The sequence below is a fragment of the Danio rerio genome, chromosome 23 (genome assembly GCF_049306965.1).
Source record: "Danio rerio strain Tuebingen ecotype United States chromosome 23, GRCz12tu, whole genome shotgun sequence".
Classification (NCBI taxonomy): domain Eukaryota; kingdom Metazoa; phylum Chordata; class Actinopteri; order Cypriniformes; family Danionidae; genus Danio; species Danio rerio.
Window position 1 is genome coordinate 28,857,395 of NC_133198.1, and position 27,832 is coordinate 28,885,226.

At 38.6% G+C, this 27,832-nt stretch overlaps 2 protein-coding genes across 6 annotated transcripts in view; one reads left to right on the forward strand and one right to left on the reverse strand.

Annotated features, from left to right (window-relative positions):
* The window catches only part of pkig (protein kinase (cAMP-dependent, catalytic) inhibitor gamma), a 63,850-nt gene that overhangs the window by 33,936 nt on the left and 2,082 nt on the right, over nucleotides 1-27,832 (forward strand). For 3 of the 5 annotated variants that reach the window (NM_001166156.3, XM_073938358.1, NM_001309188.1), the window contains one exon: nucleotides 17,575-17,753. In NM_001166156.3, coding sequence (NP_001159628.1) covers nucleotides 17,603-17,753 — 151 coding nt within the window. In that variant the 5' untranslated portion in view covers nucleotides 17,575-17,602. Of the gene's footprint in view, nucleotides 1-16,140; nucleotides 16,225-17,574; nucleotides 17,754-27,832 lie in introns of all 5 variants that reach the window. The other 2 variants (XM_073938360.1, XM_073938359.1) reach the window with 1 other exon arrangement.
* Nucleotides 22,125-27,643, reverse strand: LOC137489128 (uncharacterized). The gene has a single exon (XM_068216908.2). It carries the CDS (start codon nucleotides 27,360-27,362, stop codon nucleotides 22,902-22,904), a length of 4,461 nt encoding a protein of 1,486 aa, XP_068073009.1. The 5' UTR covers nucleotides 27,363-27,643; the 3' UTR covers nucleotides 22,125-22,901.

The window sequence follows — 27,832 nt, forward strand, 5'->3', positions numbered from 1 at the left end:
AAAAAAGGAAGCATGATTGAAGCAATCTGCTGAATAAAGTGCTATATAAATAAACATGACTGTTGTAACATTGCAGAGCTTGTACAACTATATTCACATCACTATCACACTGATATATTCTGACCACTATAATTAGTTGTGTTTTTGTTATTGTGAGGAAAACATTGATGTATGTTTTAGGCATGGGACGATAATCGTTTTTAAGGTATATCACAGTTTGAAAAGTCAAGGTTTTTATTTTATTTTATTATTTTTTTTTTGTTTTTGTTTTTTTTAGGACAAAAGTATCTCAGCAAAAAAGAAATCCAAAGATGCAGTTTTAAATTGTAAAGAAATCTGTTTTTGACGCTAATAAAAACAGCAGACATCATGGATTTACTTGGATTATTTAGCCTGACATGTTTATTGTTGTAAAATATCTTAAATGTATCTGAAAATAAGTCGTATTGTGTTTAAAGGATGAAATTTTTTTTGTTTTTTACCCAGTCATTTTAAAAAAAAAGAATATGTTTTAGTGCAGTAATTTACAATACCATAAAACTGTGATATTTTTATCCAAGGTTATCATATTTTCAGAATCTTATACCGGCCCATGCCTAGTATGTTTGCTAACATCAAACTAACATTCTGCATTGGTATGATCACTAAAAACAAACTACTATTCTAAAGATTAACAGAGCGGTTAAGTGAAAACCTTAAAATGTTAACCCTAAAATGAGGGAAACTATGGGTTTTCTATTTGAGAATGGGAGGTATGTCAATCCCAAGCAATCAGGCTTACCCTGCTTGCTTGGGATTGACATACCTCCCATTCTTCAAGTCTGTTTATAAAAGGGCGGTAATTTATACACAAATTCTGTTACTATGGTAACTTGGTTTGTTAAACTAACCTGTTCAGGGGCAGGTTCACTTTGGCAAACCCAGAGTTACTTTCAGTCTCACCCCTTTTTACAAAATATTTTTGTAAAATGTTTTGAATTTAAAAAAAAAAAAATCGTAATATCAGAGCTCCATTGATTGCTTCGTTGCTTTTCATAGTCATGGTGCATGCACTAAACTCAGTTAACCGACTCAGAGTTGATTGAACTTACTTATTCAGCTGTTCTGCAACCAAAAACTTAGGAGTTGTCTGTCTCAGGGTAAGTCAAGTTAAAGTTTTTACTAGAAGTTGGTTTAGCTTCCCAGGTATTTCTTTTGTGTTTTTTTTACCCCTTAATAAAGAACAAAGTACTTGGCTGTGAAAATATCGGGTCTATTGCTTTTCTTTTTAGAAACCCATCAATTTTGCAAAGAATGCTTGGACTTGCAAAGAATGCTTGGACTTGAACTTAAAAATTTTGCAAATATTTGCTAGACTTTTTTTGATCTTCAGTACTTTTTGTTATTTTGGAGCTCAACAGTCTCAAGACCAAAAATAAAATATTAATCATAAATCCATACCCTGGGTTGAGTAATTGAATGACTATTTGCATTTCTGGTTGAACTTTTATTTAATGTTACCTGACCAGTGACTGACTTTATGAACTAGTCTGCCGCCTGAGCTACTGGATTTCATTCTCCTGATGAGATCTAATATCCCAATGATTTGTCCAAATATGGAGATGAGACATGAGTTTCTGCACTCAGTGGGCTGTGCAGACTGTTTAGACACTGGACATATCCAAACATCTAGTGAGACTAAAAAAGGTGACTTTTTTTTTTTTTTTTACTGCATTTCTCATCTTGTTGATGTGGTTTGTAGTTATTATTTAAAGTCCAAATCTGAATTTGTAGTTTAATTCAGCAAATGCAAATGAAGTTTGTGGTTTTGCAAATATTCCACAAGAACTGCAGGCTCAGGGCGATCTGTTCTGTTTTTCCCCCCTGTGTTTTGTTGATATTCTGGGATTTGTACACACACCTGCGCCATTTGTCCTGTGACGTTGCCCACAGCTGCTGTTGACTCCCGTTTCCTCCCACTGGCCATCAGCAAGATTTGTTTCAGTGGGATGGGTCACATGGAAGGGAAATATATCAAATTACCTTTAGTGAGTCACAGTGTGACTTTATTGTAATGAAGTTTGGGAGAGTAAATGGAAAGTAACTGAACACTGTACATATGAGCCAAGCAAAGCAACAGTCCCCTTCATTGCCTTAGTTAAATATACTCCCTAAATATAGAAACTTCAGGATTCCCAGGCTGGAGCACTATATATTGGCCACTTGATATCATAAAGATGGAAATGACTGGTAAAAAAAAAACTTTGTTTTAAATTATTAATATCTAATGTTAAAAAATGTATATAAACAATAATGACAGAGTATTTAAGTTGTATTTAGTATTTATAATTATAATGTTATTAATAATAATAATTATAATATTAGTACTGAACTTTGTGAAGATGGAAATCTTCTGTGACTGCAACAGTGATATCAATAATATTGAGGGTAAAAAAAACACACCACATCTGTCCTGTCTTCTGTGTTAGTGATCATGTCCATTTTCCAGCATTCCAAAATGGGAAGGCATCAATGCACATTCAAATCCTTACTTCACTTCCGGTTTCAGGAGATCCTTTTTTCTAATCAAATTCCGAGGGCAGCATAGATATATCCTTCACTGCCTATGATGTATCACATTTTTTTGCATTCAGTTTCTGACAGCTGAACTAAAAAATAAATAAATAAAGGTGGCACCTTTAAGGATGTCAATGTGTCTGAAATGATATTTTTACTTTTACATTTTTGATGCTATTTCTAACAAGTTACTATTGTAGTAAGCACATATCCTCTTGCTTATGACCAGAGCTCTGTCTATTTTGTTATATATAAAATCTTCATGCTGTCTGTTTAGAATACTTTTTACAAGATGCCTTCGTGCAAAAACACTACTCCCAGAGTCACTGTCTGACTGGGCAGCAAGGCAACAAGTCTGCAGCCTAAAGCCCCTGGGTATTCACACGGTGTCATGGGGAGTCATAAACGACAAACGGGTGTCGTGACACAAGATTAAATCATTTCATGTTGTGTAATGTGACAGTTCACGACAATCGATGCCATGTCTGCGATGTCTCACGACACCATTGCAGAAAGTCTAGCATGTTGAATTTTTTTTCCCGATCTTCACGAAAAGTGCAGATTTATTTACATGGTCGCAACTTGTTTGAGTTCTCTCAGCCTTCCAACCAAGTTTGTTTTTCTGGGAATCTTTAATCTGGGAACACATTCAGTGCTGCTAATACATTGTAAAAGCCTATCTTGCTTATTCAAATTACTTGATTAAACTAATTAAATTGAAACTCACCGGCAATGGATGATTTTGTCTTTTTTTTTTAATGTTTAATATAAGTTTGTCTAAAAATGCGAATATTTCACTTTAATTTTATTTAGGTTAGATTTTATTTTATTTAACAAACCAGTTTGTGCTTTGGAGCTGAAGCATATAGCAAACTGGTTTAACCTCAGATGTTCTTCGTTATTTTTGTTTTTGTAGTAGATAATTGATGATTTACTGAAATTATTGTATCACAAACTGTCATATATTTGAAATTTTTTAATATCTAAGGATTATGTCTTGAGCATCTGATTTTTCCTTGCCACTGATGTGCTTTCATTTTCTGTCTCACTCGCTGCAATTTCAGGCGAGGGGGTGTTTAATAAGCAACGCATGGCTTGAAAATATACATGTAAATTTAAAAGAAAATATCTTAATGAATATGGCAGCTAAACCTAAACCCAACCATCACAGTAGTATGGGTGTTACCTTAGTGAGCGTTACAATGTCTACTACGTATTGGATCTGGTCCAGTACATCATCGTGATAAAGTCTGCAGCGAGGACATCTTGGATAGTTTGGCTAAATATGAAATTTAATTCACCCTCAAGTTATTCCAAACTTGTAATTCAAGTATTTCTTTGTTGAACACAAAAGAAGATTCAAGAAGAAAACTAAAGACATTTTTATAGCCAGTACTTGTTTACTTTCATAGTAGGAAAATATAGTAGACATTGATGATATGACCAACTGTCTAGTTACCAATGCCAAAATGATTCCAAATGACTTATTTTGGTTTCATCAGAATAAAGAAAATCATTTAGGTTTGGATCAGATGGAGAACCATCCCTTTGAACTTGTCAACTTTTTGTGGAAACTCATTATTATGTGCATTCTTCAATAGATCAGCTTAGCTTGTGTCTTGTAAGAGAAGATGTTCTTAAAATATCCTCACTGACTTTGTGTAACACTTTCTGTAGTTCGTCTCTTCTCTGGGGAGTTGGACTCTCTGCAGGCCACTGTTCCAAATTCTCCATCAGCTGCTGCGACCGCAGCTTGACCTCTACTAACTTGGGTCACAGCAATAGAAAAATAAGTCCTCTGCCTGTACATACAAGTACTAGTAATGAGATTAGGCAGGGAACAGGTTGATGTTTAGAGAACGAGCCGGTAAAGTTGACATGAAAGTGAATTTGGCTCGCACTCCTCAAGGTCCTGGCCGAAAATGAGGTTGGATGTATCGGGTAACTGACATGCTGGTACTGGCAGACAATGTGTGTAGTGACTCAGCCTGATAAAACACACAGTGGCCAGTGTTGAATGTGGCCAGGTTGTGATATGATAGCAAACAGTTGAGGGAAAACACTGCAGATCCTCTTCAGTATGATCAATTATTTATGCCAGAGCCATTAAGAGGTTCCTTTAGTTCCTTACCCTGTAAAATAAAATCCTTTAATTAACATTTCACATTTATTTAGAATTTCAGATTGCATTATGGTATATTGCTCTCTTCTCCAACCATTTTTGATGTTATAAAAAAAGTTGACAAAGACTTGTACTGAAATGTTTATATTGAATTTCAATCGAAAAGTGGTGTGAAAGGTAGCTAGTACTTTTTTCAGTTTTACAGTTTTATTTCTTATACAATGTTTTGTTTAAGCTAGTAAAAATGTCAATAAAAGTCACTTTTAAACTTCAAGAGCAAAATTATTCCGAGCAGAAATCAAGAGATCATAATGCTAAAAAGAAGAGAAGATGAATGAATCACTATGATAAACTGTTAATGGATTGATAAGGTTTACGATACAGTGTGCAGTACTGTAGTTGATAATTTTTTTTTTTTTTTAGAATACACCATCAGAAAAAGCACAACAGCTGGGTTGACTATTATTCCCCGTTGGGTCTGTCATAAAATTATGATTAAAAATGTTTTTTAAAGGTTATACAATTGCACATCCATGTATTAACAGTGGAGTCTGTGGTTAAAAAAAAAATTAAATGTATGCTTTTCTTAAAGCCATTAGACGACTTTTTTTTAGCTATATTTTAAAATCATGTTTACTGTGAAATTTGTGGTTAAAAACTAGGGTGGGCCATTTTATATGGATACACCTTAATAAAATGGGATTGGTGGGTGATATTACCATCCTGTTTGTGGCACATTAGTATATGTGAGGGCAAACGTTTCAAGATGGGTGGTGACCATGATGGCCATTTTGATGTCGGCTATCTTGGATTCCAATTTTTGTTTTTTTTTCAGTAGGAAGAGGGTCATTTCATTTGACACATCAAACGGGTATTTCTTAAGAAAATCAGGAATTTTTTAAGAAACATTGGTTTTAACATAACTTTATTCTTTAATGAGTTATTTACAAGTTTCTGACCATGCACTTATAAAATGTGTTCAATGTGTTGCCCATAGTGTTGAATTGTCAATGCAACCCTCTTCTCCCACTCTTCACACACCGATAGCAACAATGCAGGAGAAATGCCAGAACAGGGTTCCAGTAGCCGTAGTTTCAGGTGCTGCACATCTTGTATCTTCACACCATAGACAACAAAAAGATAGATTTTTTTCATCAATGGAAGCCTCTAGGCCGCTGGATATTTGAAATTGCTACATGATGATGTGTTTCTCTGTATGCACTGAAGCTGGCATGTTCCCTGAGTTTTTCCACCCATAATGTGCACCACCAGGTCTGAGCATTCCTACATGAACAGTTTCCTGAAAAGTGGATTGGTCGCCAGTTGAATGGCCCTCAAGGTCTCCCGATCTAACCCCCTTAGACTTTTATCTTTGGGGTCATCTGAAGGCAGTTGTCTATGGTGTGAAGATACAAGATGTGCAGCACCTGAAACTACGGCCACTGGAAGCCTGTGCTGACATTTCTCCTGCGGTGTTGCTATCAGTGTGTGAAGAGTGGGAGATGAGGGTTGCATTGACAATCCACAATGGGCAGCACATTGAACACATTTTATAAGTCAGGGGTCTCAAACTCAATTTACCTGGGGGCCGCAGGAGGCAAAGTCCGGGTGAGGCTGGGCCGCATAAGGGATTTCACAAAAAAAGTCCTCAAATGCCATTATTAACAGTTTTAATTATTTCTTCTGAACATGAAGTGTCCTGAACATTAATAGAACATTGAGTGAAGATTATGAACAGTTCTTCTGAACATTTGCCTACTTCTTGCTGCCAGAGACTTGACAGCGCTTCTTCTCACAAATCTGAACCACATTTGGCTTTAGAGCGGAAGCAGTTGAGACCCTCAGTATGGCTTGAAGATGATCATCATTAAGTCTAGACCTGTACTTTGACTTATTGAAGTTCAAAAGGTGGAGAATAACTTCTCACACAAATATGTGCTCCCAAAAAGGCCTAGTCCTAGGGAAAAAAGTCGGGGAACTCACTCAAAACTTCCATTCCCTCACCTAAAAAAAGGTGTATATATGTATAAATAAAACACCCCCACCCCACTCCAGTCACATCAGTCTGTACCAGTCTGTATCTACCTATAATATATAAGATGCAGGATGTAGCTGAGTGGCAGGCAGGGGCGGGAACAGCTTACCTTGGTTCTTCCCGCCCGTCACAGCGTCTAACAAAGGGGCGGGGTGCGTGGTGACGTCACCGGCATCCCCGCTCCTTTGTTTACACGGCGGGCGGGGAATGCCAGTGACCGCTGTGTACGGATAGAATCAGCGGAGCTGGAAGCGCTCTCTCTCCCCGCTCCGCTGATTCTGTCAGTGTACAGCGGTCGGCGCGGGCCACAAAATATTGCACTGAGGGCCGCAAATGGCCCGCGGGCCGCGAGTTTGAGACCCCTGTTATAAGTGGTCAGAAACATGTAAATAACTCATGAAAGAATAAAGTTACGTTAAAACCAAGCACGCCATTGTTTTTCTTGTGAAATTCCCAATTGATGTGTCAATGACCCTCTTTCTATTGAAAAATCAAAAGTTGGATCCAGATAGCCGACTTCAAAATGGCCACCATGGTGACCACCCATCTTGAAAAGTTTGCCCCCTCACATATACTAATGTGCCACAAACAGGATGTTAATATCACCAACCATTCCCATTTTATTACAGTGTATCCATATAAATAGCCCACCCTGTATATTAATCATGATGCTGTACAGATATTCCTACCAGTCAGAGAATTGCAGCAAGAAAATTGTATTAAAAGGCTCTTCAGCTCTGCCTATTCCAATAAATGACACAGAAGCTACACAGTTAATCCAAGGGGATTTTAATTTGCATTTTGTCATTAAAGTCAGCTCTGTAATCAGCTGTACATCTCCAGGAGCAGGTTTATGGAGCAGTGTTTACAACACCAAGATATTTTAGTGAAAAAAAAACTACATAAAAATCGACACAATTCTGAACTTGAAGCTAATCATTCTGCGATCTGACACCGAGTCAGTGAAGTGATCGCTCTGTTGCTGCTACATCTTAAAGCACGATAAAAGCACATTTAATAACCTTGTTTTTAGTCCAAACTCATTTCATAAGTTCATTTAATGTTCATTCTGTACTTGTGTCTTGATTAGTCATGTTATATCAAGAAAAGCCAACCTGATTTCATCAAGTAGGACATGTTCCTGGATTAACATCTATGTTGATACTGGAACAACATTCCAATCAGCCAATCAGAATTAAGGGATACGTATACCATTTGTTAAGTTTAGGCGTACAGTCAGGTTTATGCACTTTTACATGATTGTTACCTAACTATTATTCCTCTCTAATTTTGGGAATAACTTACAGATATGGTTGGGTTTAGGGGTAGGGGAACAAAAATAATGTTCCAGGATCAACATTGATGTTAATCCAGGATCGCATCATACTTCAACAAGTCATCATGATTTAGCAAAATTCAGTGCAAGACAGACATAGAGTGTATAAATGGCAACATCAAAGATGCCCAAATGTGAACTCATTCCCAATTTACACAAGGTTTACCTTAAGAGTCAGCTGATTCTCAACCTTGAACCCTTATGAAAATAAGTTTTAAATAATAAATGTTTGTACACTTGTATCTATAGGCACTAAAGCACTAGAGAGGCTTTATGAAAACAGATACATCATCTACTGGCATGAGCTGACTAAACCAGCCCCACTTTGATTCCAGCAAATCTTCTGGACCCATCGAGCCTCTTCTGTTCTTTGAGATTGCTTGCATAAACCTCTCTGCTCAGCTCTCCACATTTTGGGAGATAATCATTGCTTTTCAAGTCAGCCGTCCTTCCCACTTTTGCAATTCTTCCTACTCCCCTGATTTGCTCAGCACTGCTGGAGCGTTTGAAAATAACAGAAAGGAAGAGAGAACTATAAAAAGAACGAGAAAAGGGGGAGGGTTGAAAGATGAAAAGAGAAACTCGGGGATGGAGAGAAAGGAGGGATGAGCAGTGACGACCAGCACTATGATTTATACCCTGTAATTTTCTCCCTCACTGCCTCCCCCTCTGTTTCCAAGCCTGAGCGTTGCATTTATTTGTGTTTGCCGTCTTTCCCTCGCCCTCGCGCATTCCTCTGGAATATCCCTTCTTCTTTTGTCTCGTCTCTTCAGTTAGATCAGCTTCTGAATGGCATTTAGGAGTAACACTTTGCAAAAAGTAAACAATATTCCTAGCAGCCCAATGTGACGTGAAAGAGGATATGAGATGAGATAAAAAAATAAAGGATGAATGAAGGAACTTGATTTTATACACCATGAACTGATTGGATTGTAAAAAGGGATCTCTGTATGGCAGGTGGTTGGTGATGTCAACCTGATGCTTTCAAGTGATACAATGAACTGATACATTTCATTTTTAATATATTTTTTAATAGTATGTATTGAAGAGCAAAACTAACTGAGTGTTACAACTATAACGAACTGTATACTGTTGTTTTATTGGTAGGCTATTAAAGGCATAGTTTACCCATAAAGGAAACCTCTGTCACTTGTTCCAAATCTCGTTGAGCGTCATTCTTCTGTTTAACACAAAGGAAGCTATAGTCAAGCAGCCATGGACTTCCATACACTGTTAAAAACTCCTGTAGAATCTAAAGTAATATACTGGCAGTAGTTTGCCAGTAACTTACTGTAGGTCAATTACAGCGAACATACTGTATTTTGATTTACAGAACCATTTATCTGCTGTATTTATTATTTTATCTACAGAATTGTGTGTGTGTGTGTGTGCGTGCGTGCGTGCGTGCGTGCGTGCGTGCGTGTGTGTGTGTACGTCTTTTTTGTAATATACACGCATAACTATATACTGCATAACTGTCCTACAGTAAAATACAGTTAATATTACAGTAAAGTACTGTATAATTTCCAAAATTGTTAAAAGTCGAGTAGTTCTGTTTTTATTTGTTCTACTACAGGTGATTCTAAAATATTTTGTTTTGTTTTTAATAAAAGAAATTCATAAACATTTAGAACCAATTGCGAAATGTTCATTCTTGTGTGAACAATCTCTAATGTCTGCATGAATTGACAATGTTAATTTTGATACCACACACTGACTACATTTACATGGACATCAGTAATTGTATTATTTGCCTTAATCTGAATAAGACAATAATATGATTAAGGTGTTTACATGAGTGCATTTTGAATGTTCCTTTTATGATCCCATTGTACATGTTTTAGCACATAATTTGATTAACGTCATTGTGTTACCATGGTATACACATTTTCTCCAGAGTTTCAAGTAATTTCGAGTGTTTCATTTTTAATTTGTCAACTTTAAGTGCAGTTTGGCACTTTTCATTTAGGAACATTTCATGCATGCACCTGTGACAAACGGGATATTGGATGCGAGTATGAACTGCTGAAAGAGTGTTGTTTTAATGGAGTTTGATACCCACTAAATGGGGAAAAAACTCAGCATTTTGTGATGCAGGTGTCTGTGGTCCTTCACTGAATCAGTAGGTGCAGAGAATAGTGTCAAACAGCTGCAAGTGTATGGAATATCATGTTGCAAAATGCTATGACGGTAGTAGTTTGATTGCCATGTTTACATGTCTGTACTGCACTTCAATAATGCAACTAAAATCTGCATACTCTACATGTTTTAGTCTGATTTCTGTGTTGTGTCACGACCCGGCTCAAAGGTGATGACAAAAATTAAAGGGAGGACATACACCAGATGGTTTGGTACCAAAAGTATTTATTTAAACATTAAAGAATAATAAAGAGCTCACTTTAGGTAAGCCAAAATCAAAGATTAACCAAAGCTAAAAGAAACAAAACAAACAAACAGGAGCAAAAGCACGGCTTCTTCACAAGCCAACACTGCTGGCTTTTATAGAGGGGAACTCAGGTGTTCCCAATTGAGCAGATGAGTCTCTGTCCTTCCCGCTTTCGGCCGATCAGTGGGTTGGTCAAAGAGACTCGTCACACACCCCCCCTAAAAAGAAAAAGACCAAAGTCTTTTAACATGACATCGAACCCCACAATCCCCCTAAACCTCAGTATGAAGGTCAAACTGGTTCTCCATCCTCGGCTCCCCAACTCCTCCCAGCAACCATGGCGCCTAGGAAGCAATTTAAGAGAGAAATACAGAGACAAAGAGAGAGAAAAACCAATATACAACCTTCGATAACAGTTTAAGCACCTGCTCTAATGTTTTGAGAGCCTTTAATGTGGCAAATATCCAGCAGGTAACCCTGCAAGAACCACCACCTCAATATCGACCTCTGACTGGGGTTTTGTAGTGGATGGAAAAAGCTAAGGATTGTGGCCCGTAAAATCCACCAGAGATCCCTCAGAAGATTCCACATAAACTCCAAGGTGCTGCCAAAGTCAATTTTCAACACGTAGTCAACCTCACCCTCAAATTGCTTCTTCCTATTTGATAAAACTTTACAATACAATAATAGCCTTCGAATTGGAATTGAATCTCTCACATCGACATTATGCTCAATTAGATTTGTGCAAAACGGAGTATCAGAAAACAGAGCAACATACTCATGAATCAAATTAATCAAGTCAGTGCAATGTACATGTGATAAGTGACTAAGATAATTGTTTAAAGTACCATGTATACAATCTGGAACCACCAAATCTCCAGCATCCCTGTCCAACAAAACTGAATTTGGTAACTGCTCTGCATTGGATGAATCCAAAAACTCAGCCTGAAAGGGTGAACCAACTACAGCCACCAGAGCAAGAACTCGATCACCAGACTGAAGTAAACACTTAAGTACGTTGACCAAAAGCCGCCACATTAGATCCCACGCTTCCCTCCAAAAGCCCTTCACCAGTTGACATGCTTCAGACATTCTGAGATGAAAATCACTCGCATACGATACAACATTTTTTGGTGGATCAGTTTGTTTCCAATCCATTTGTGTGCAGTATGACTTCAGCATAGACTTCAGTGCTTGAAGAAATCTTGACAGGGCTCCCTGGCTCTGGGGATAAAAAGCACTGGAAAGATTATGTTGAACATGGAGCGATTTCAAAACTTCACCAAACAAGTTGGAAGTAAAATTACTCCCCTGATCCGATTCAATAAGTCCAGGTATTCCAAACACAGAAATGAACCAAGTCAAGGCCTTTACATCTGCAGTGGTAGAATGCAATGGGTATCCAGCTGGATACCTAGTTACCTGACACATAACTGCAGGCAAGTACTCATCCACTGTCTTCAACCTAGGCAATTGCCCTACACAACCAATCAAAAGATGTTCAAATGGTTGACTAATAGAAGGAATTGGGTACAAAGGAGCAGGTTTAGCGGATTGATTTGGCTTTCCAGTTAACTGACACGTCTGACATGACATGTACTTAGATATGTCACGCTTTATCTTTGGCCAAAAAAATTGTTTCAGAAGCAATCTATACGTTTTTTTCACTCCTAAATGTCCAGATGTATCATGTGTAGTTTGCAGAACAAGTTGACGAAGAGACTGGGGTACTACAACTTGAAACATAGGCTCAACAATCACACACTCCTCATGGGGCACCCACTTTCTACACAATACACCACCATCTAGGTAATATCCAGACGAGAGATCAACAATGGTGTCATTAGGAACCACTCGATCAAACAACTCAATGAGAGTAGAGTCAGCTTTCTGCTCTCTAATCAAATCCTCTCGTGAAACCGTTAAGATAGAAGGGATTTCCAACACTGTACTCACCCTTTTCTCTTCAGATCTATCACCTCCCTGGATTTTACTCATGGAACGTGTTGTCACACACGATGGAAACACATTTGAGGAACAGGAAAGATCTTCAATTCCTGATTCACTAGTCAATTCTGATGATGTCACCACTAAATTTGGTGAAACATTCCGCCAAACTCGATCACCAGCCAAATCGTTACCCAAGATTACTTGCACTCCTTCCACAGGTAAACAGGACCGCACAGCCACCTTCACTTCTCCCTGGATCAAGTCAGAATTTAAAACAAGTTTATGGATGGGAACAGATATAACATTCAACCCAATACCTCTAATCAAGACATTGTTTCCAGTGTATGAGTCATTTGAAAAAGGCAAAACAGATTGCAAAACAAAACTTTCTGCAGATCCAGTGTCCCGCAGAATTTTAACTGGGACCACTTGCTCCGAATCAACCAACCTGACAGACCCATCTGTAACGAATGGAGAAAAGGATGAAACACGTGGAGAGCTACTTTTATGAATATTGTTCACTTTTAAAACGGTCTCAGCCAAAGCAACAGGTTTAACCAAAGAAGAGATAGACTTTATTTTAGCATCCTCTTTTGATTTAAGTGAAGGACACTCATTTTTCCAGTGACCCAAAAGATGGCAGTAATTGCACATATTTGCCCTCTCCCTTTCATCAACCCGAACGCGACTAGGGGAAGTACGCCTAAATTTAGAACATTTATCAGAATAATGCCACATTTCTTTGTTAAAGCTCATTTCAGTCTTTTTGTTGTCAAAAGAGGTTTTATGAATGAGAAAAAATTCATCAGCCATTACGGCCGCCTCACTTGCTGTATTAGGTTTACGCTCGCTGATATATGTCGCTGTACGTTCGGTCACGGAGTTATTAAACTGCTCAAGCAACATTAGTTCTCTTAAATCATCCAATGTTTTTACATCAGACGCTGAACACCAGCGACTGAAGAAAACAGAAATATCATGCAAAAACTCAACATGGGTTTGTTTATCAGTTTTCTTCCAGGACCTAAATCTCTGCCTATAGGCCTCTGGGACCAGTTCATAAGCCCTCAAGACTGCATTTTTGACTTTTGAATAATTCTTCGCATCCTCTACCCCGAGAGAAGAATACGCCTCTTGAGCTTTACCTATAAACACAGACTGCAGCATGAGCGTGCGATCTTCATCTGGCCAATTTCGTGCATCTGCTACTCGTTCAAACAATAAAAAGAAACGTTCAACATCCTTTTCATCAAATTTTGGAATAAGCCTCAAGTTTGCTACTATATCTGAATTTGACGACGAACTACGTTCCCCACTTGTAGTTGGTAATAATTTTCCATCTCTAATCAAATCTAACCTATATCGCTCTAAATCAAGCTGTTGTTGCTGAAACTGCAGTTTAGACATCTCCACGCGATTTTGCATTGCTGATATTTTTTCTTTCATTTCTTTTTGAATTAACAACAGTTGTTTTTGTTGTTCAAATGTTAGAGGAGACATTGTAGTGGTCTCAATCAAATCAGACGCACTTTCAGACAGTTCGAATGCTAAAATTCCACGATCCATTAACTCAGTCTTTATCAATAATTTAACATTATCTTTGACACGTTTATCTTGACTTGACAAATTAATCTTGTAGTGATCGGCAAGTTCTATCAACTGATCTTTAGTTAAATCATTTAACAAATCCTCTGATGGAGCACTAACAAATGTTTCAATTTTCGAAGCCATTGAAACGACAAATGTAAGGCAAACTACCAAATATTCCCAACAATATTTGAGGAGAAACAAGACTGGAATAAACAGTTCCCTCTAACTGAAATTTAGCTAACTAAACTCAACCCTAGTCTTCATACAGTTACTTGCGGCGGGTTCTTATACACTATAAACCAGCGTTTGCAACAGCGACCAATTGACAAATCACCGCTGCAAAACACGGATGTGTACCCGAGACAACTGCTCCAGCCGCGTTCACCGTACAAAAATAACAAACTAAAACAAAAAATATTTTGAGGCATCCAAAGGACACCTCACTAAACCTGCCCAGGGAAAAGCATATTCCAAAACAAATCTCTCCACAAATACACAAAGAAGTCAGACTTACCCAAAACCATGGCCGTGCTCCCGTCAAACAAAAATAAACCAAACCATCTAATATAATCCTCCACAAATATTGGCAACAAAACGAATATTAATCCAAAAAAATTATATACTTAACGAATTAATCATTAGATTAACGAAATTCATTAATTCAACAAAGTTATCACCAAATTAAACTTACGGACGAGCCCCCATATTTGTCACGACCCGGCTCAAAGGCGATGACAAAAATTAAAGGGAGGACATACACCAGATGGTTTGGTACCAAAAGTATTTATTTAAACATTAAAGAATAATAAAGAGCTCACTTTAGGTAAGCCAAAATCAAAGATTAACCAAAGCTAAAAGAAACAAAACAAACAAACAGGAGCAAAAGCACGGCTTCTTCACAAGCCAACACTGCTGGCTTTTATAGAGGGGAACTCAGGTGTTCCCAATTGAGCAGATGAGTCTCTGTCCTTCCCGCTTTCGGCCGATCAGTGGGTTGGTCAAAGAGACTCGTCACAGTTGTTTGATTATAACCTTAATCGGATTAATCAAAAATAGCTGTTTACATGGTAGTCTCTTAATCGTATTAAAATCTGATTATTGGTGTCCATGTAAACATACTTAACTTGACAGCTTGCAATATGCTACAATAAGCCGCTGCCTTCAAACCATTAGTTTGCTGCAAGTAAAAGATAAGAGGAGGAGCTTAAATTCAAAGCCACACCCCATACTCAATATTCTGTTTCACTTAGTAAGAACTTAAAGTCTGCTTAAACCAGAAGTTTCTGCAGACTTTTAAGTAAATAAAATTAATAATTGTAGTCATTTAAAAATATGATATAATGCTGTTAATTAAGGAGTAACATGAGCATAGTTTTGAGACATTATCGGCATCATTGGTTCAAGTAAATGGACTACACTTATTTATTTATTTATTTCATGTCGGCCTAGGGGACATTTAGTGAATGAGTTGCTAATGTGTTTTGGATACGTTCTCTGGGAGGATTCCTCTCTCAGCATAATGCCCACCCATGACTCTTCCTGAAAGCAGTTTCATGAGTTCCAAAAAGTGTCTAATCGATCGCTTTAGGTTTTATTTCTCATTTGCGTGCCAATAAGGCTCCATTTGCAAGCTTGCATTGCTACTCCTGAGAAACCCTGAGAGTAAACAAGCATGCAAAGAATGACGAATGCACCCAGGGATGGATGAATGCGCTTGGCTCTCTTATATAATTAGGCCATGAAATGAGTTCAGCGGCTGAATCTATTAACTTTAGCGTTGAAATAGAGCCCCTGAAGTAATAATTACTCCAATTCATCAGACAGCGTGTTCTGTCATGGGTATTACTGAACTGAGACGTTCACAGGTTTTCTCTGCGTTAGGATTTTCCTTATCACAGCTCATTACGTGGAGTTGCTCAAAAAAGATTTTTGTCAAAAGTAGCCATGTTTCTATCTTAGTGCGTTTTGGAATATCACAGAAAAATGCTTAATAGAAACATAATAATGCACATAAATTTTGCAAATGTGCATAAAAAAACTTGTGCGCACAACTGAGTAGGACAAAGTTTTTAACCAATAAGGAAACATGTGCATAATGGAAACACATCTACAGAATAAATTCTGGCCTGTGCATCATAAAATGAATGTGATTTTTGTTTTGACAGATCAAGGGATAACAAAAATGGGTGATATGGGACGTCATTAAAGGACAAACCAGCGAACTGACCACAATGAAAACATCGGAAATGGTGTTTTAGTCATTTTAAAATGCCTTGGCCAAATCCCGTCATCAAAGTGGTTCATATTATTACCTGCTAAAAGTGTCGTGAGCAGTTAAAGTGCGTTCTCGAGCCTCCAAAGCCCACCACATGTCCATTGTGTTTCATCTTTATTTCTTGAAATTCAAGTAATTTAATATACAAGAAAAAAGGCCAACAGTGGCTTATCCTTCTGTACCAATGTACATTTTTCTTTTTGGTACATGGTGCTACAGTAGTTTATCAGAAAGTGATGATTTTGTTGTCTTTGACTCATTGGATGGAAACAATGCTTTGTTCGCATATATTGGTAACACTTTTTATTTTACAACTCGCAAAGTACCACACAAGTACAGTGAAATAACAGTGTACTTTTCTGTAAGTATAGTTTATGTATAATGTATGTGTAGGTATAAGGTAACAAATTAATATTTGAGTAATAAGGGGGTAACAAAAAGATATTGAACGCACAAAGAACCATGTATATTGAATTCACGGTGTATTTTTCTGTATTGCATACATATAAAGAATTGTGCATCGGGGTCACAACCTTATGCAACCTGCAAACACCTGCGTAAGTACATTAGTACCCGTTTTCATAGCTTAGGTTTTATAATAAGGGGTGTTTGGGGTAAAAAAAGATTTACAATGTGTGAAATTATAATGCCTTATTGTATACAGTACTTATTTTTAAATCTGCAATTCAATATAACAAGGGGTATTATAGTTTATATAGTTACAGGGTAAATGCAGCAATTGTTCCCTCCTTGTTTCCTGTAGTCACAGATTAACTCTTGAAGGTAGTGAAATAAATATACAAACACACAATATATTCTTTACTTTGCAACCTTTATTTTACTAAATAGAAATTTCAAAACACTTCATCTTACTCGAGCATTGTCTCGTCTCTATACTTAAAACAACAAAATAAATTCGATGTACTTATTTGTGTGTTGCATATGTGGCTTGTTTACCCCACCATTACCCAAACATTACGATTTGTTTCTTTGCATTTTATAGAAAAGGAAGATGTAAATTTAATGTACTTATGTGGTACTTTGCGTGTTGTATATCTTCTTGTTACCCCCTTATTTCCTAAACATTACAGTTTGTTCCCTTATACCTACACATACTTTCTTTATACTTGTACTATGCTTACAGTCACTGTATTATTTCACTGTACTGTGCGGGTTGCAAGTTAAAGTGTTACCCATACGCTTTCTGCAATATTCCAGTCTAATCCACATCTTTGGATAGAAGCATAGCTTGTGTTGCTTGCGTTCTGTCTTTTTTAACACACAACGGTTGTTCTGACTTTTTGTCTGTCATCTTTTTTTTCAGGTGTAATGAGAGGGCCCTTTGTGAGTAGATGATGGACGTTGAGGCGTCATATTCAGAGTTCATAAACTGTGATCGTACAGGTCGCAGGAACGCTGTGCCGGACATTAAAGGAGAAGGAGGAGAGGGGGGGACCAGTGAACTTACCAAAGACATGGCTCAGATGGACCTGAAAGCTACAGGTACCTCAGCTGCACACTGAGCTTCAGATTTTTGTATTGACATTTCTTTAGCATTCTCTTCCACTCTTTTTTTATTCCTTTCTTCTTTTCCTCCAACTTTTCTTTATTCTTTTCCTAATCATCCTCTTCCTTATTCTTCCTCCTATCTTCTTTGTTATTCTCCTTCTTATCCTTTTTCTTCTTTTCCCTTCTCTTTCTTGCTCTTTTCCTCCTCCTCCCCCTTTTCACATCCATTTTCTCATTATTTTCCCTATCCTCTTTTTTTCTCTCTCTCATTCCTCTTCTCCTAGTTCTCCTTCTGATCTTCATTCTTCTTTTCTCCTCATCCTCATCCTTCTAATCTCCCTTCATCTCATCTTTTCTTTTTTCATATTTTTTCTTCTTGGTCTTAGTTATGTTCTCCTTCTTTAGTCTTCTTCTTTTTCTTTTGCTCTTTCTCTTCAGTCTTCAATGTTTCCTTTCTCTCATTCTCCTCATATTCCTTTGTAAACCTCTGTTCCACCTTCTTATTCTTCTATTTTTCTTTCACCTTTTACTGCTCATCTTCCTCTTTATTTTTATCCTCATCCTCCTCTCGATTCTTCCACTCCACTTCATACCTTTATTATTGCGCCTACTTATCTCTTTCCTCAATCCTTATTTTCTTCTCTTCCTCCTCCTCTTCATTCGTCTTCCATCTTTTTTATTTCATAAAATTACAATAATAAGTAACAAATACAAATTAGATGCCTTCTGATCAAGTTGTTAGAGTGGTTGAATGTAGTATTGGTAACCTAGTAACCAACAGTACACAAGGCAAACATAATGGAGGCAAGCTAATTAGACGCGTTAATTTGGTAAATGCATTTCCATCGCTTTTTCACATCAACCCTTTTTCACCAAAACCACCTTAAGTGAGCGTCATTTTTTTATTCGAATTAAGGGAAATTTGCCATTTCGAAATTTGCCATTTCCATTACTCATTTCTTATGCGATATTTCAAAATGAACATTAACACTGGGTGATGGAAACCCAGATAGATTGTCTACATCTCTATCCTTCTCCTCCACTTCCTCAGTTACTTGTATTGATCCTTCCTTCTTCCTTTTCTTTTCCACCTCAATTTACCATTCAAAGTTTGGTAACCTATCAATTTGTGTTTTTATGCTAACTTTATGCTTAGATTTTTTTATCAAACTTTACACTTTTAAAATATAAATGGTAAACAATGTAACAAATTCGTAATAGGGTATGTGCCAAGCTAGTGTTGTTGCCATACTGATAAACTTCCGGTGACCTGTTATTGTAAATTGTTTTCCATTTTACACGGTTCCTTTTACAGCATCGATATTGCAATATAACTAAAATACATTCAGTTAAATAGACTTTGGCATTCATTTAGTTGTTCAAGCGTAAAACGAGACAAAAGGCTGTTTACTCGCACTACCCGTCAGAATCGGCAGGCTAGCGCAGAAGCTCCATTGAATATACTGGGGTAAAATAAATGCTTGTATTATAAAGACATGACGGGGAAAATGTAATTTAATGAAGTGCTTCTTGTTCAAACTGAGACCCACTTTATATCGGATATCACTCAGCCAGTGGAGATTGCGGATTTTTAAAGAAAACTGATCCTAAACGCGCCAATTTTTGCATTGGCATACAGTTCACCGGAAGCGCTTAACCCAGGTTACTGGCAAGCTAAAAGTCCTATTAGCATACTTCGGCATATACCCTATGGGTATTCTAATAATTATGATAGACTATGATGCTATAAAAAGGTTAACCTTGCCTGATTTTTAACACTACTACAGTATTTCTTTCAGAACTTATTTAGCTTTTTCACTGGCAGTAATTCACATTAGTAATTCTGCACAACTAGTGCTGCTCGTGATAACAGAGCTCATAATGTCTCTTGACTGCCAGTGGTCTGTCAGGTCATATTTATTATGCAACGCTGCATTAGTTTGCCCCCTTTAATCACTTGCTTTGTGAATGCATTAAGACTGCAATACATCAACAGATTACAAGCATCGCTCAAAAAAAAAAAAAAAAAAAAAAAAAAAAGGATGTGAACCAAAGACTTCTTTCAAAATCGCCGTCGCTTTATCCAGGACACGACACTATAAGGTCAAAGTATCTAGATTTAACTCAAATAGGTTTGGTGAGATTGAATAGAGGCTGTCAATGCTGACAAAGATTTATTATCAGTCCTCTCAACAATAACCGCTTCCTTGACCGTTTCCTATTTGTATGGGAACTTTTCAACTCTTTCCTTTCGAAGTAAAGAGTCGCATCTGTCTTTATTTGACCCAGTTTCCTTAGTTCACTTTCTTGGCACCATTTTTATCTTTGAAATAACCTGAGACTTTCCCATGACCACAAGGTCTCTTTGACAAGAGCGGGTAGCTGGAGAATTTGCACATGGATTGTTGACATGACATTGCATTTTCACTGTAACATTTGATTTAATATAATTAGCACTGTCATCATTTAAAATGCAGCAAATGATTAAACATTTCTTTGTCTTCCATGGAAGACAACTTCCTCCAGTTAATGAGCCCCTATTATGCATTATAAAAGGGCATAATTTGGTTTTGGGGGGGTCTCCAACAAAAGGCTAATATGCATGCAAGGTCAAAAAACACTTTGATTTTCTTATATGCATTTATTTTCATATAATTATCCCAACGACTCATATATTATTTGTTCAGGGACTCATTTGTTCCCAAACCCCTCCTTTGCGAGGTTAATCTGCGCTGATTAGTCCGATGTCTGTTGTGACTGGTCGACTGCATTCAGCACGAGACAGAGAGAAATGCCCAGCACTGTTATAAAGTACTTAGAGCACAGAGTATATGTGTGAGGTATATATGGAGGAATGCATTAAAGCAATGCAGTCAAACACCAGCATATTCCCCTATTCTTGACCATAACCCAAGTAATAACAACGACCCATATTTCGTAGAAATCCATACAGTGACAAAAGTTGAACTATTTTGAAAATTGACTGTGCCACGCGTGTGAGGACAGCTGATGGTGACAGGAGATTTTGAGCACAAAATGCATTTAAATCGGTAAAGGAAGAAGTATGTGGGGCGTTTTTAACATGGTTTTGAATGCAATATGTGAACAGCCCCATAAAGATTTAACCTGAGAGATACATTACAAGCACTGATCTATAACATATACGTGATTACAAGCCGCACAGAGCGAAGTTACAACACATACATTTTGCAAACTACAGAAAACAAGGCAACCATTTTAATCACACTTTATATTGTGTAGGTAGGAGAAACACTTACAGGATCTGGAAGAAGAAGTAACTATTAGTCATTAACTGTTACTGTAGTTAGTTTGTATGGACCAAAGTCCCATAGATAAGTATTCTTTGCTGAGCCTTCCTTTGATGACGAATGGCTGGCGAATCCCGCGCTGCAGTGTATATTATTGTATCAATCATCAGAAAAATGAAACAAACACAGCACATGGTTGGATATATTGTGGTATTGTTGTGAAAATTAACTTAACCCTTTATTCCCCACAGCGCATGTCTGGCCATCTTTTGTAATAGTAATCTTCATGTCATGGTCAATCCCATGATCACTCACACTTCGCTAGCGTCTGATAGGAAAGACGCGTTCACGTTTTACCAGATCCGGCACTTCATATTTGGAGATGTCATGTATCGACGGTAATGGTGCAGGCAAAAGGTCTTTCATTCATTTGAGTCAGAGTCGTCTAAATTGAATCAATAGTATTAAACAAGGTGCACTTCCAGATTTAAACCTCAGCTGGATGTTTTCGTTCACTTAGAGCTGTTACACACTGCATGGATGGTCATTTTCAAAAAGCCATTATTGAGGCTTTTTAAATCAAAAACTCAAAAACTTTAAATCAAAAACCTTTTAATCTCAAAACTCAAAATCATTAATAAATGTTTCAGGCCTAGTTTTACAAGTGACTATTTTGGTAAATGGCAATCTTTTTTTTCATACATATATTTCTAAAAACATAAAAGCTGCCTTTTAAAACATGAAAAATATATTTTGTCACTGAAAACCATGTCCTCTGGTGTGAATCTATATGTTAATTTTAAATTGACAATGCCATAGAAAACTTTAATTATTTAAAGCACAGCATTCAAGATCATGTGACTAAAGCCATAAAATTATACATAGTTAACGTTTTTGGAGCCACTATAAAATAAAAAGGTTCATAAGTTCAGGGTCAAAAAGGCACAAGCAAAATGAAATAAATATTCGAATAGCACTATATTAAGATAAGTGTCCAACAATGAATATTTGTATATTAAGAGGAGGTTTCCTTCATTTTTGCTGTCACACTGTGAGGGACCGAGCCAGCACGTACAGTAAGGGGCATACAAAAAAGAAGATTTTCAAAAATAATTATTTTTAATAAAGTCAAAAAGGTTTACAAAAAGTTCAAAAATAAATTAATTAAATAATTAAATCAATTGAAAGAACAATAAACTAAACAAGAAAACAAACTGAGTTCAAACCAAACAAATCATGTCTAAACCAAAAACAGAACTCCATGAAATGACAAGACAGACCACATTTATAGCACAGGGACTAGTCCACATTAAACAAGAAGGGGGAGACAAAAACATACAATTTACAAATACAATAAACTAAGCCAAACATCTAAATACAAATCTAAATATAAAGTTAAATAAACTATAAATAAGGCAAAACTAAATATAAATCTGAATAAACAAACATTGCAAATCATTATTGAACCTAAACTAAACATGAGCTCTCCCTCCAAGCCATTAAGCCAATGGTATCGGCAGGCGGAACCAAAAGACGGCATCTTGCGGCACGTCGGACCTTTAGTTGGGCGGACCACACCCGGAAACTCTGTTCCTCGTCGGCACTGCAGCACGGTAACTTAAACTCAAAAGAAAACTAAATTAACAAAACATACAGTACAGATAACTGATTTTGTGTGCACCCAAAATAGTAATAAATGTACTGTGAATAATAAAGAAAGGTAATGAGAAACTGAAAGTGTATGAGTCTTATTTAAATCAGATATGAATGAAACGAAAATGTATAAACACAATAACTGAACTGTGACCAATAAATAATCTTAAATGAATAAGTATAACGTGTGTGTGTGTGTGTGTGCGTGCATGCCTCACTCTCAATGTGTGGCCACCACACACTCCCTCCCTTCGGGAATGTCACTGGCACATCGGGACAAGTAGTCAGCCGTAAGGTTTTCTTTGCCAGGGACATGTCTGATAATAAACCGGAAGGGCTGCATGGCCAGGTACCAGCGGGTAATACGACTGTTGGTATCTTTCATTTCTTGAAGCCATTGTAGAGCTTTATGATCAGTCTCCAGTATAAACTCCCGGCCTAGCAGATAATACTTTAAAGAGTCCAAGGCCCACTTCACAGCCAAGCATTCCTTTTCCACAATAGAGTAGCGAACTTCCCTGGGGAAGAGCTTTCGACTCAGGAAGGCCACTGGGCGTCGAGTGTCAGGGCTGCCCTGTAGCAATACAGCTCCCAGGCCTCGATCTGAAGCATCAGTTTGCAAAACAAAGGGTTGGTGGAAATCAGGGTTATGCAAGACAGAATCTTTACTCAAGGCCTTTCTGAGATCTTGGAAAGCTGCAACAGTTTCTTGGGTCCACTTCAGCTGATTGGGACTCCTTGAACCAACCATGTCAGTCAATACTGCAGCCCGCCCAGAAAAGTTGGGAATAAATCTGTGATAAAACCCAGCCATACCCAAAAAGGACCTTAACTCCTTACGAGTTTGTGGCTGTGGACACTCTTCAATGGCCCGTACCTTCTCCACCTGGGGTCGGAGCACCCCTTTGCCGATAACAAACCCCAAGTACTCTGTCTCTGCCTTTGCAATGGTACACTTTTGAGGGTTAACTGTCAGGCCGGCTGCCTGAAGGCGTTGCAGAACTTCCTGGAGATGCTGCAGATGTTGCTGCCATGTGTCACTGTACACCACAATATCATCCAGATAAGCAGCCGTAAATGGTAGTCCTCGCAGTACCTGGTCCATTAGTCTTTGGAAGCTGGCCGGTGCCCCATGCAGTCCAAAGGCTAGAACCTTAAAATGGAATAGGCCCCAGGGTGTTTTAAACGCAGTGAGTTCTCTGGACTGTGGAGTCAACGGAATCTGCCAATAACCTTTTGAAAGATCAATGGTGGTTAGAAACTTTGAGGTGCCCAGTCGATCAGTGAGATCACTGATTCGTGGAGTAGGGTAAGCATCAAACTTGGTCACGGAGTTGAGGTAACGAAAGTCTATACAAAACCTTATAGACCCATCCTTTTTCGGAACAAGGACCACAGGGTGGCACCATTCGCTTTTAGAGGGTTCTATAATTCCCAGCCTCAGCATCAGATCCACCTCCTCTTTCAGCGCTTCTTGGAGACGTTCAGGGACCCTGTAACTCATTCTTCGAACTACAGCATCGGGTTTCAACTCAATATTATGTTCAATCAAGGTGGTAAAGCCAGGGTATTCTGAGAAGACTTCTGGTAAACAAATTTCTCTCACCTCATGCTGTTGCTGTGGAGACAGGTGACTCAGATCCACATCTCCTAGAGCTGACTGAGGCAGAAATACTTCAGAATCATCCTCTTCTTTGACTTGCCGGATCATCAAGCTGTGGCTAGATTCAGGAGGACGAGGAAACCATTCTTTAAGCAAATTTATATGCAGAGTACGTGTAGAATGAGCATGGTCAGATAGAGCAACTTCATAGGTGGTAGGACCTAGTTTCCTTTTAATTTCATATGGCCCCTGCCATTTTGCAAGCAGCTTACTTTCATGACTGGGCAACATCACGAGTACCTTCTGACCGGGCTTAAACTGCCGCTCCCGAGCAGATTGATCGTACCAGGTTTTCTGGCGTGTTTGAGCTTCTGCCAAATGAGACTGAGCTAGTGCAGACATCTTTTGCAAACGTTCCCTCATCTGAATCACATAGGATGCCACATTAGTTTCATCATTTCTCTGTGGGTTTCCCTCCCAAACTTCTCGGAGTAATGCTAAGGGACCTTTGACTTCATGACCATAAAGCAACTCAAACGGGGAAAATCCAGTGGAGGCTTGTGGCACTTCCCTGTAGGCAAACAGAAGATATGGGAGCCATTGATCCCAATCAGTGCCAGACTCACCAACAAACTTGCGTAGCATCTGCTTTAACGTCTGGTTAAATCTTTCGGTTAACCCATCTGTCTGGGGATGATAAGGAGTGGTTCTCAAACTCTTGATGCCCAGCAACCTATAGACCTGCTTCAGAAGATTCGACATAAAATTAGTCCCTTGATCGGTTAGAATTTCACTTGGAAAGCCAACTCTGGAGAACAGTTGCACTAGACAGGTAGCCACGTACTTGGCCTTAACTGACCTTAAGGGAAACACTTCAGGATACCTAGTGGCATAGTCAGTCACTACAAGCATAAATCGGTTACCCGAACGACTTTTCTCCACTGGTCCAACTATGTCCATTCCCAGTCTTTCGAATGGAGTGCCTATGAGTGGCAGTGGTTGGAGAGGGACCCGCCTTGGGCAGTCAGAGGACACTTTTTGACATTCAGGGCAGGTTTTACAGTACTGGGCTACTTCTGAGTTCAGACCAGGCCAATAGAAGTGTTTTCTGATCCGGGCGATGGTTTTACGTTTCCCCAGGTGGCCAGCCCAAGGAATCGAGTGACCCAGAGTAAGGATAACTTCACGGACACACTGTGGTACCACCAGTTGTGTCACTTGTCCCATCTGACGATATAGTAGACCCTGGTACATACAAAATCTTTCCTTTGTCTCTCCATCAACAGTTTTTCCATCCTCCTGCTTTGCTCTCTCCAGATAAGGAACAAGACTGGCATCCTCTTGTTGCATCTGCATAATGTTGACCGGCAGCTTAAATTTGGGTGAGAATTCAGCAAACTTATCAACAGGCATTACGGAAGCATTATATTGGATTTTCTCAAACCGTTTCTGTCGTCTGGATTTCCTAGGTTTAGTTGAGCCATCGATTTCTGCATCAAAGAATGGTAGCGTAGCAAGCAACTCTTTACTTTCGTCTCTCTTATGGCTCTGGGCTCGAGTAACAACCATGTTACAGGTGGATGGTGGCTGCAATAAGTCCCACAGTACTGGCAGGTCATGCCCCAAGACTACAGGGAAAGGTAGGTTGTCAGCTACACCGACCTCCAAGAAGTAAGTCTGACCTCTCACCTTCAGATAGACCTCTGCGGTGGGTAGCAGCTTTTCGTCACCATGCACACAGCGGACAGCCTTCAGGTTGGTGTAGCGAAGGAGGGCTGGAGAAATGCACTTCATGTGTACCAAAGTCTGATCACTCCCGGTATCAACCAAAGCAATCATTTCCTTTCCATTAATCTCAACAGTGGTGCTTGCTGGCGAGCGTTCAGCTTTAGGGGCTGGCTTTGCAAGATGCCTGGGCACATAACACAGGTGAGTATTCTTGATTACATTTCTAGGGCACATGGGCTTGGTATGACCTTCTTGATTACATAGGTAACATATTGGCATTTTCCTATAATTCTTAGGAGCATTGACAAATGCGGGCCCTCCTCCAGGAGGCTTACCAGCACCAGGGAAGTTTCTCATAGATGGCTGGGGAGGATTTGCTCTCCGGTCATCTCGGCTGGATTTCCACCACCAGGACTGATTTCTCTGACGTGCTGCCACAAACACATCTGCCAGTGTTGCCGCTTGTGAAGCCGACTGTGGATCATGTTCTCGTACCCACACCTGTAGCTCTGGAGACAACATTCTCAAGTATTGTTCAAGAATGATCACTTCACCAATTTCTTCAATAGACTTACTTTTTGGCTGCATCCATTTCCCATACAGTTCTTTTAACCTCACATATAGTTCTTTAGGGCTTTCAAGGTGTTCTACTTCAAGAGACCGAAACCTCTGCCTGTAGGTTTCTCGACTGATGTCATATTTCCTTAATACTGCAGATTTAAGTTCATCATAATTCAAAGATTCATCAACATCCATGTGAACATAAGCAGCCCGGGCCTTACCCGTCAGAAGGGGAATCAGATGAAATACCCACTCCTCTTTTGGCCATCGGCAAACTGCTGCCATTCTCTCAAAGGTAATTAGGAAATGCTCAACATCATCACCATCAGACAACTTTTCCAATTTAGGCTCTTTGAGTGGGCACTGACCTGTATCACGGGCTTCAGCTCCCTCTCTCCGACAGGTACTTGACTGAGATAATGGCCTACTTGGACCAGCACCCTCATCTGGGTGATCCAAATCATCATGAGATGTTACCAATGTATTTGGAACAGTAGTTGTGCGGGCCTGCACCTCCAGCTGCAACAGCCCAAACTGATGATGGAGAGCTTTGAATCGGCGTTCCTGCTGGGCCAGCTCTGCAATCCTTTGTGCTTCCTGAGCCTCCATTTTTGCCATGTGAGCTCTCAACAAGCCTGTCAAGTCAGCTATTGTTGGTTCTGTGCATTCAGTCTCCACATCAAATTCTCTCACCTCCTGTAATTCTTCATCCCCCAGCTCTTGTGCAACTTCATCCAGTTGCTCCACTGAAACAGCCTTTGGGGCTCCTCTTCGTCCTCCTCGGTTCATGGCCCAGAAAGTTCACCAAGGAAAAAAAAACTCTGCCCCCTACTGGCAAAATCCCACTTCTGACACCACTTGTGAGGGACCGAGCCAGCACGTACAGTAAGGGGCATACAAAAAAGAAGATTTTCAAAAATAATTATTTTTAATAAAGTCAAAAAGGTTTACAAAAAGTTCAAAAATAAATTAATTAAATAATTAAATCAATTGAAAGAACAATAAACTAAACAAGAAAACAAACTGAGTTCAAACCAAACAAATCATGTCTAAACCAAAAACAGAACTCCATGAAATGACAAGACAGACCACATTTATAGCACAGGGACTAGTCCACATTAAACAAGAAGGGGGAGACAAAAACATACAATTTACAAATACAATAAACTAAGCCAAACATCTAAATACAAATCTAAATATAAAGTTAAATAAACTATAAATAAGGCAAAACTAAATATAAATCTGAATAAACAAACATT

Coding starts and splice junctions, on each gene's coding strand:
- LOC137489128 (XM_068216908.2), bottom strand. CDS start 27,362: ATGAACCGAGGAGGACGAAGAGGAGCCCCAAAGGCTGTTTCAGTGGAG.